General features: G+C 32.5%; 1 protein-coding gene across 1 annotated transcript; it reads right to left on the bottom strand.

Annotated features, from left to right (window-relative positions):
- Positions 1-741: 741 nt before the first annotated feature.
- LOC148284473 (facilitated trehalose transporter Tret1-like) lies at positions 742-10,678 on the bottom strand. Its single transcript, XM_088239609.1, has 7 exons — positions 10,583-10,678; positions 9,544-9,670; positions 8,687-8,697; positions 7,848-8,126; positions 5,670-5,790; positions 3,503-3,637; positions 742-1,268 (listed from the first exon to the last, which is right to left on the bottom strand). The coding sequence occupies exons 1-7, from the start codon at positions 10,676-10,678 to the stop codon at positions 742-744; spliced, it is 1,296 nt and encodes a 431-aa protein (XP_088095735.1).
- Between the last annotated feature and the right edge of the window lie 444 nt (positions 10,679-11,122).

The raw sequence follows: 11,122 nt of genomic DNA, 5'->3' as shown, positions 1-11,122 counted from the left end.
TTTAATTACTCGGCCTGTGACGTCGAAAATTGTCGTCAGTGAGTTGTGCTTCCATTTAAAAGCGGAACTATGTAGATGTCAAAATACACTAAACGTTTATGAAAATGGCTACCTGGAAACCGGAAGTCTATTCATAACAACGATATAATTGATTGGTTGATTCTCGTGAACCTGTGACGCCGTTCATTTTTACAAAACCACGTTTGTTATTTTTTTCATACATTTTCGAGAAACTTCGCCCTACAATTAAACCCCCACTATTTTTTTTTAATTAGAAAATATTTTTTGTACCCAATTGCCCGTAGCACTGAACTTCCACGTTGTGTTGACTTACAGCACAAAATACTCAGGCTTGAGAAATATTATATTTATTTTTTGTGATATCACTGGAAATCAAACCCGGAGCCTTCCGTACGTGAGGCAACATCTTAACCACGTGTAACGAAGTTAAATAATTGCTGCGTTTCATAAAACGGTTTTCTATCTTTGGTTCGATCTCCATAAATCTTTAGGGATATAATTCGCCCAAACAGTATCCCGATTTGAGATTAGTTAATTACAGTTATTTATTATTATGCAGGCAAGAATAATTTTTAGTAAAAAAAACTTGAGATATTCATCGGAACGTATTTGCCGGGAGCTGTCGGTGTAGAATAGAGAGCGATATGTCTGGTATTCACAATGTTTGACAGCGCCCTTTGTTGGCCGGCATTGCATTCAGCGCAACGTTCAAATGCACATTTAGATTTTTACCGCATACACATTCGTGTTTTCAAGATCTTTTGATTTTTTAATATGTCTATTAAGTTTCTCCTGAATTTCAACGAAGCTTTTATTTTTCGTCTCGGGAACGCAAAAATGCGTGAAAGCCAGGCCGAGATAGCAACATCCCGCGAAAATCCAAAACGCTACATATACCCCGGCTGAATCTGCAACTACCAAATACAATTTCGATACTGAAAAAGCCATGAAAGACCCATAAATACTCCCGCAGGTTACAGCTATGCTCTTCACATTCGTTGGAAAGTATTCACCCAACAGAACGTATCCTAGGGATCCGATCCCGACGCTGTAGCCGACACAGAAGAGCATGATAGAGGCCAAGGGAATCCAGGATATGGCAGCCATTGTTTCTTCAGGATACCCCAAATAGTCTTGGAGGTAGAAATAAGTTCCAATGGCTGTGAGAGCTATTGAATGACCTATTGATGAAAAGTAAAGGAGAGGTTTTCGTCCTAATTTGTCAGTCGCAACTGTGGCAATGATTCCTAAAATTTAAACAATACATTCATTATTAGTCAAGTGCACTAAAATTAGTACCAAATGGTAAGGGTTCTTTGAATAATATTAATGATTTTAGCGATCATAAAACTACAAAGTTAATTTTATAGTTAAAGCGCTCTTTGGTAAATACAAAAACAGACTAGATCGACAGCTGCCCATGCGACGATGAAACTTCTCAAGATGTCCCTCACGTGTTGATGCATTGCCCTTTTTTCAGCTTTTGAAGACAACAGCTGGATGCGCGATGCAGAAGCCTGGGTGAAGATCTTTGCGACATCCCATCGGTGATGGGTAATAAAGAACTCACACGAGAGGTAGTATCATACATGATCAATATAATGCAGGCAATTGGTAAAATAAACCAAAGTAGGGAACAAATGCCGAACACTCTTCTAGTGGAACGGAAGGCCGGTTGACAACTGTCAACAGGCCGGCTTCTCCTGAAGAGTTTTAAGTGGTTTCCTCTCCACATGCTGAATGCAAATGCTGAGAAGTACCTTATTGGCCCACATTAAAATATCCTTCCTTATTTCAACAGTTACGCTAAAATAATGTAATACAGTCGCAGAAAAATCCTCTTTTTGAAATATAAACCTTGTATATTATAAGCAAGGTAAAAAATAATGCAACTCCCATGTAAAAAAAAATAATTTTAAAAATACAAAAACAAATTTGGATCGGATTATGAACCGGCTTGTGCAGAAAACTAACGGATCAGAATTTCAAGGTCCTAGCACTTATTTATCACAACTTGTTTTCCATTTTCTAATAGCGGGTTGTTTAAAACTGGTCCAAGAAGACGTATAAAAAATGGAAAAAAAAAATCAGACGTTGCGTGGCCCAGTGTGTAAAATAATTCAAACAGATAAATCGCAACAGTAAAAATTCCAGCTCGTTTACCGTATTTTTCGAACCATAAGACGCACTTTTTTACTCTGCAAATTCAATAAAAAAATAGCGTGCGTCTTATGATCCAATGCGTCTTATCGTACTTCACTAAAATCAACAGATGGAAGAATTGAAGAAATGTCGAAGTTAAAACATAGGCAAAATGATGAGTGTTACACAGTGTGTAAAGTGGTCATTTAAACCAGCCAATGACACGTCATAAGCCCAGTAAATGCCTGGACTTCCATATATCCTCTGAAATGTTCGCCATCTCTGGTCTTATTTGTTAATAAATATTGTAAATAAAAAAATAACTCTTTTGAAATGGCCCCAGAAATAAAAATGTTTCGGTAAATAATTAGAATGTGAATAGTTATTTTAAACCAATAAGTTAAATTGATACTCTGTGTAAAAAACAACTATTTTTTCTCAAGCATTGTAGGAAAATGCGCCGATTCCCAATACGATTTCGTTTTTCGGGATTTTCAACTGAGACCAGCCATCAAGTCGAAAATACTCGACTGGTTTTAGTTCTATTTACACACAGAACTGTAGGAGCAAGTTGTGTATCTTTGGACAGTTATCATATTTCTGGCAATGTACCAGATAAAAATTACTCAAAAAAAATTTTTTTTTAGGATTACATTTTCATCAGCTGGCAACCCATTTTTGTAAAACAAGTCGTAGTATTGTTTATTGAATTTATTTGCAACAAAAATTAAGTTTTCATGTTTTACTTTCTATTTTTTACCACGTGATAAAGCTTCGTGTGTTCTTTATTTGTTTAAGCGTGTGTTTGTTACACTTTTAACCTCAACTTTTTTCTCTTAAATTTCAAGTCTCTCAAATTCAAGACTTGAAATGTAAGTTTCAGATTTTTAGTGTACCCACGGACAGGTTCTGGCGAGTAGGAAGATAGAGATAAACGTACCTTTCGTGAAAATAGCTTTATGGCTTTTTATAATAAAATGGGTGCTATTTCTAGCATTTTTAACAAATATAGGTTAATAAAAAATTTAATCTGAAACATTAACAAAAAATATTTATCTCTATCAACATACAAGAAAAAAAGAACAAAAGTGATGAAAAAAAAAGTGTTCAAAGGTTCGCCACTGGTCCCTATTCTGGACATGTAAAAATTCGTTTATCCGAAAAATTGAACATAATTACCTCTAAACTTAGGCTAAGCATCACATTGATATGAGTAGTTGCACAAAATCAGACGCACAAAAAACATTTACAAATGGTATAAAAATATACTCATACGGAAAAACACAGACTCTTGGTCTAGCCTTAACACTTTTTTACGTTAAAATTATATGTTTTATACCTGAAATAACTTGAAGTACTCCATACAAGATAGTGGTAATACTGGAATCCAAGGGGATACTTGTTGCATCAAATATTATCTGCATGTACGATATAATGGCCATGTTCCCACATAACTGCTGCAAACTCCTTATACCTGGTAAACCGGACAAAATTAGAAATTATTTACGTCTCTAACACTTTTTTCATGAATGCAGATCGGATTATTTCAAAACATCATCGATACCTAGTAAGAATAATGGTTCAAACTTGTGATGAGCTTAAGACAATCGAATACCGGGGGGGGGGGGCGATTACAGTTGGAAAATACGGAAGCCTAACTATGGTGGTGTAGTTAACGACAAATTCTCCCGAGCGTTTGCGAAGTTACATTTTAACGTAGTTATTCAGAAAGCAGCCAGTCCACAGTTTAAAAAAAATATATATAGGTGTAATCGGGTGCAGTAAGGTCAATTCTATGTCCTGCTAAAAACAGCCAGACCGCTTTCATACAAAAAACTGTAATAATCACCTTCTGAAAATACTGTTGATCACAAAAACGACATTTCTCAATTTGCAGAAAACACCCACAACACTAGAAAAATCTTACGGTACTTTAAAAATCATTGAATGTGGTCAAATACTTAATTACATTTTCGTTTGTAATATTTAAAAAAATAAGGTATTCATTGTTTATTAAATGTCAAAGTCAAAAACATTCCAACTGTTGAGTAGATTTGATTATTAACTCTTTTCATAAAAGTGGTATTATCTCAGTTTCACTTTTTTATGGCTGGCTGCTTTCTACGTCCATATGTTACTCTATCTAACCTGTATCTTTGAGTTTTTAGATGAACACTTTGATAGTTATCAAGGGCACCCGTACCTCACGGGATGTTTATCTATTCATTTATTAATTTATTTAATTTATACAAATACATACATATTACTAAAAAAAATAGAATCTATGCAAAGAAACTGTCAAAAATCGTGTTAAGGGAGCACCTTTTCCTTTAATAGCGATTCATTTAAATTTTAAATCGTTTTAAAGTGACTACTTTTTATCACAGAAGCCAATTTAAAATTTGAAAAAAAAAAAAAATATTATTATTTGATATTGAGCGCGGAGTAAAGCTCAACACTTAAAACAACAGTGACAGTACCGTGTAACGATTAAGATTTGAAAATTCGAGGTAGTTAAAGCGCATGCTTCATATCGAATAGAATGGACTGCATAAGTCCGTCAAATAAATAAATATCATTTGACGTTTGAGATAAGGCGCAATGGCAGCTCTTCCGAAGACACGTTTGCACTATGAAAAATAAATAGCTATTATCATTTAATTGTTTTTATCTAAAGCCATATCTTCCTGAAACACGTATCGACATGTTGGTACGGCCGGCTTCTTAATTCCGAGAAGGATATGCCTTATAGTAGAAAAGTATACCGTATCGATACATAAATATGAAGATAGCGTTTGTAATCGCCCCCCTGATTCATATGCGATCTTTAAAATAGTTTTCCTAAAAATCTTGAATTCCATAGCCAATCAAGAAGTTTAATTTTTTTCTCCACAATCGCTAACGAGTATAAATTGTAAATTTTCATGATCAATAGGGAAATATGACATACTACAAATACCGATAAACATATATGAAATGGATTAGAAAAAAATAATTGTTTATTCAAAATCAATACGGATTTTATGGAGAAACGTTTTCATACATAACTTTAAAAAATACACTGTAAAACAATATGTCGCTACAAAAACGCGACATGTTTGGCCTTGATAATTGTGACGATAAGATTCGTGCCGATGTTCTATAAAAAATTAATCCGGTAACATGTTAAAACAAAGTTAAAAATAAACATAAATCGTGACGTATTAGGGGCGTGACTAATGCAATGACCGGTTACGCGAGAATTCAAAAACCTTTTTTATGCTACTGATAAGTAGTACAAAATTATTTTTTCTTCTCAACAGTATTTCGTAGACCCCTATTAATTTATTATTTTTTAAAAATTGATATTTCCCTGCTATGAATAATTCGATTTTGTTAGATCAGTTGGTTTGTACGAGTTTCACTTCTAAACCAAGATAAAAAATTGATTTAAGATTTGACCTAGATTTTGCCATATGATGACAACCTATTTTTTTTATTATTGTTTTAGCAATTATAAAACTTACCAACAATTATAAAAATAGCCCTTCTATAAATTTTCTTCGAAAACAGCTCCTTTAATCCACCTCTTCTTTGTAAATCTTCCTTCACATTAATTTCCATTTCATCCAGTTCTTGTTCGACTATCTTTAAAATAAAACGTGGAACTGAAAAATCTTCTACAAATGAATGAATTGTTATCATTGCCTTATCCGCCAATAACAAACGGTGATTTTGTTTACAGGTAAGCTACAAAAAATGATCATATGTTTTGTACCTGCATAGTGCATAATATAAAAATTGCTATTTTTTCTGTGGTTCTGGGTCATCTCTCATCTATGGAATCAACTCACATGATATTTTTTATTAACTTTGCAATATATTTTGTAGCTATATTCTCATTATTTTAATACCTTACTTGTGTACAATCGTTTTTAAAAAAATATCGCAATGAATTCAGTAGAATTGTTCCCATTACGAATGAAATAACAACTGGCCGATTTATTATAAAAAAAAATAATGCTAAAAACTGACACGCCGAGCACCACATGTCTTGCGATATGACTGCATAAAAGTAACAGTGGTCATATATCAACTGTGTCATCTCGAAGAAAAATAGCCCTTAGAAAACAATGCTTGAAATACTGTTTTCTAAATCGAGAATCTTTAAATAATTCATGTAATCTGCAAGTTTACTCAATAGGAAAAAACCACAACTGGGTTTAAGAAGTTAAAAATATAGAAATCACACTTATTCGTATGAAGAAATAAGCTGGAATAATCGACTAGTTTCTTGGCTCACAGCTGGGTCCGGTCGCGTTATACTAATATTTGTATTCATTTTTTTAAAGAAAATACAGGGTCAATGATTTATAAGAAAAAAACAATTATTTGTTTGTTTTTCTGTTAATACAGTTACCATAAAATATTATTATTAACAGTCAATACGAGTATAATGAAAAGCTACGCGTAATCGTTTATACGGACGATTCGCCTCTGTTATTCGCTTCTTATGGTTATAGATAGAAAACATCCCGTTAAAAAATATTTTACGTAAACCTTGCCAGAAATCAAACCCGAGAAATTAAGAGGTATGCCTCTTAATTTCGTAGTAAAGTAGTTCAGTAACACCTTGAGGCAGACTAGTTTCTATTATACATTTCAATTTCCCTTTTCTGAATTAGAAATTCATGATAATAAAATAAATAAAACAACTTTGTTTTTAACCACTAATTTTTATTTTCCACCAACCGGTTTCAAAGCAAACAAGCTTCTTCGTGAAGGTTTACGTAACTAATGAATTAATTCCTTTTTTATTTTTATCATATTCACTAAATACTACACGTGGACCCAATAAATCAAGTCGTTTTTTCCTTACACGGGTGGTAATTTGATATCATTATTTTCGAAGTTAGACAGGAGAGGACTAAAAGAAATATCGTTTATTTAGTTATTAATTATTGTTTTCTTATTATGAATCGTTTTAATTTTTGAATCGCTTTAATTTCTAAGATTTCTAAGTTGTCTAATTTTAATATTTTATTTTCAACATGACGTACTTTTAATCCAGTGTCTTTATTGAAGTTATGATTATTTTCTATCAGATGATTTGCGAATTCAGAAAAAAATAAATTATTTAAGCATCTTACGTGTTCTTTTACTCAAATATTAAAGTTTATTTTAGTTTTTCCAATGTAGATTGAATCGCAATCATTACAATTTAATTGGTATATCCCAGATTTATTATATATATGGACTTTGTCTTTGTGATTTTTTAACAATGTTCCAATATTATTAGTTGTGTAGAAAGCCGGTTTAATGTTTGGTGGTAAAGAATAAGATAATTGTTTTGAAAAAATGTCATTTATAAAAAGAATCCGCCTCCATTGTTTAGGTGGGTTTGCTTTGTTTACTGTGGGAGTCGAATACAAATATTTATTTATAAGTTTGCGTTTTTGTTTTTGATTAAATATTTTATCAATTAAGTTCTCATTATATTCAATATTATTAGCAATCTGTTTTATTGTATTAAGATCTTTTTTAGTGGAACGTTAATTAACCTATGTATCATAACCAAAGTTAGTGCTTCAAATATAATTTTTATAAATAGAAATTCATGTTTTAAGAAAAACGTTTTGGAGTTATATCGATTTATTTAGGAATAATATTTATGTTATATGTTTAGGTTTTTTTAGCGAACTCACCGCAATGTTGTCTGCATTCCTCAGCCTCATCATAGACTCTTTAGCCTTCACTTTATCCCCTTTAATGAGGAAGTAGTAAGGAGACTCTGGTATTATTAGACAAAATAGGAAGAAGACAATAGGAAATCCAACAGCTATATAGGCCACATTTTTGTAGGAGAAAAGGGGACCGATGCTATATGATATAAGACTCCCAATATTCATGCCAAAGTTAAGACTTGAACTCAAAGCTCCTCGTTTCTCTTTCTCTGCTATTTCTCCACAATACATCGACGATACCTGCAAAATAAAGGTTATCAGATGGAGATCCTCTTTGAGAAGGTAACATTGAATTATTGTATCTTCTCAAATACTTATCAGCACCTTGGTACAATTAAAACGGCCAATTTCGATCAATTACTTATAATATGAAGGTAATGTATTACGCATTAGGTGGCCAGTTAAGGAATAGTGAAAAATTTCATTTCAAAAAACCTTTAAAAATCCATATTTTACATACACCCTGCCAGGAATGGAACCCAGGACCTTAATGGTAAGAGAACGCGTAAACCACTCTACAACGAGGCGGAATAACACATTTTTGTTACTCATTGTTTACTGCCCAAGCCTTCGGACAAATTTAAAAAAATATGTATCGTGTAAAACAGAAATTAAAAATGTGTAATAATAACTATAGGATTTCATTTTAAGAATTTGGTTTGTACTTTTAAGTAACTTATTTTTTTGGACCAATTTCTTCAGTTTTCTGATTTATGTTAAAACTTACCACAAGCCCCATGCCGAGGCTTATGCCGGCCAAAAGTTGCGCAGCGAACAGATATGCAGAGGACGTGGAAAACATTATGAGCATCTGAAATTAAAAATAATATTTTTTAAATGTTTTTAATCATAAATTACCTATTATTATTATTTTGATTGAAAATGCAGGGAGTTCCCACCCAGTGTGTTAAATAGAATCAGAACTATTTTTTTATTTGCCCCGACAAAATGAAAAAATATGTATATTAAATAATAAGAATGGAAGATGTATAACAACTGAAGAAAAAAAGGTTCAAACAAACCATCACATCACGTTTCCTCATAAGATTAGGCAGATAGGCTAGAACGCCACATCACTCTATTTTTGCATTCATATCTCGTTTAATTTATATTCATACATCTTCTCATGCACGCGCGCCGATTCTTCCAACTTTTGACATGTCTATCTTCAAGTATTTGTTAGATTTGGTCATGCCATGTCTTTATCGGTCAACTTCTATTTCTGCATCCATTAACATTCGCATTGTAAATATTTATAGCCGTTCTTTCGCTGTGCATTCGCTCTACATGTCCAAACCAACGCAAAGCTCCTATTTCGATGTTGTCGATAATGCTTATCTCAGCCTTACATAATGCACGGATTTCAACATTTGTGCATCTATCGTACATAGTTTTATTCAGCCTTCTTTCATCCCTGTTTTCCTAAGTCCATACTTCGCTCCCATATATCAGGGTCGGGACCAGGACTCCATTGTATACTGCTAATTTTGCCTCTTGCGACAAACATTTATTTGCCAAGGTTGATTTAAGTGCACCGTTCACTCTGTTCCCAGCACTCACCCTCCTTTTAAAAGATGATAAATAAATATTATCTACATGAGACTGAAATAATAAATTGAGGAAAGATTCTAATTCAAGAAATATCTTACCCATGCACCACAGTAAGGCCAGGCCGATATCAGCATCGTGGACTTTCTTCCTACCCTGTCAACCAGTAGTCTAGCTAAAAGGCAACCAGGAATAGCACCAAGAGTCAACATTGATGCTATCCACGAACTTTCATCCTGACAAAAACAGAAAAGAGAAAAATTAAAACCGTTAAAATAAAATGAGAATTTGGTTTTGACTTTCAAACAAGAATGCGGACGCTCAACGGTGGTGTAAAAATAAAGAACTGAAAACTTTTTTTTTTACATTTGAAATGTGTTTACATAGTATAAAAACGTAGATGATTTTAGTGTAAAAATCTTTACATTTTATCGATTATTGTAATAAAAACAAATCAATGAATAATAATAATATTACAGCGGGCCTTACTCATAACCTTGGTATAAAGTTACGCCAACGCATAGTGGTAGAATACGGATGTGAATACCATTCTTACTGTAGTTATGCTATGCCTAGGCGTAACTTCATGTTAGGTTATATTATAAGTCAGGTTCAACATGTAGTTTTTTATGAATTCATTACACAGAGAAATTTAGAAATTCCATCCCGTTTCAATTGATCAAAATTTAATTTTCCTTTCTGTAAAAAACACATTTTTATTTTGAATTAAAATTTTCACTTCCCTATATCTTCGAAACTTTTAATAAATCTTTTATATTTTTTTAATCAGGGCCCTGTTATATTATTAAAACGAAATAAATTTATGTACACCCTTCAATAAAACGTAAAATAAAGAAAACCAGTTATATAATAAAAAAACAGATATATATTTTTTTTTTAAAACAAACATCAATTTTATATGTATATGCACAGTTCAATAATCCATTTACCATAGTAAAAGAAAATAATCACAAATTTTAAACCAAAATACGATATTATTATGAAAAAAAAAGTCAAATTGTTTGATGGAATCAGGAAAGTAATTAGTAGTAATTGCTAAAGGATTATGAGGAAAAATTACTCTGAATTTAAGAAGGCGTATGCTTATTAATAATTTCTACGCAAAAATGGTTAGGCAGAATACTTACTCGTGTGATTTGGAAGCCTGCAGAGCCATCTAGTAACTTGGGCAAAGCAGGTGAAGACCATCCCATATGGAGACCAGCACAGACCAACCCCAGCATTGCTAAATAACAAAAGCAGCGTAAGTTATTCATTAAATTTACCAGTTAAAATTAACACTAATTGCTTCGAATTATTCAATATTCAATATTACATTTTTTTATTTGTTTATTTATATTACTGTGACCTGAATGAATAATACAGTTTTCTGTGTGAAATAGGATAAGCGTCGTGGAGTGCGATTCTAAACGCTCTCAGAGGGGTAGAAAAAAACATTACTAGCTCATAATTCGAGTGGGGTAAAGTATACAGTTGCCGGCACTCTAATAGATGATGTAATTGTTGTTTAGGTAAGTATTAAATAAGATACGTTTATGATATTTTAGTGAAAAAAACATTTTTATATCAAAAACAGTTAAAACTCTTGCGTGAGTTTATTTTTAATGCTCGGATAACAATGTGTATGGAAAATTAGAAAAAATTATCGGAACCGATGCCGATAAATG

The sequence above is a fragment of the Micrasema longulum genome, unplaced genomic scaffold (assembly GCF_059751315.1).
Source record: "Micrasema longulum isolate JH-2025_06_02 unplaced genomic scaffold, ASM5975131v1 h1tg000117l, whole genome shotgun sequence".
Taxonomy (NCBI): domain Eukaryota; kingdom Metazoa; phylum Arthropoda; class Insecta; order Trichoptera; family Brachycentridae; genus Micrasema; species Micrasema longulum.
Note: the sequence above shows the minus strand (reverse complement) of the source record. Positions and strands in the feature narration are given on the sequence as shown.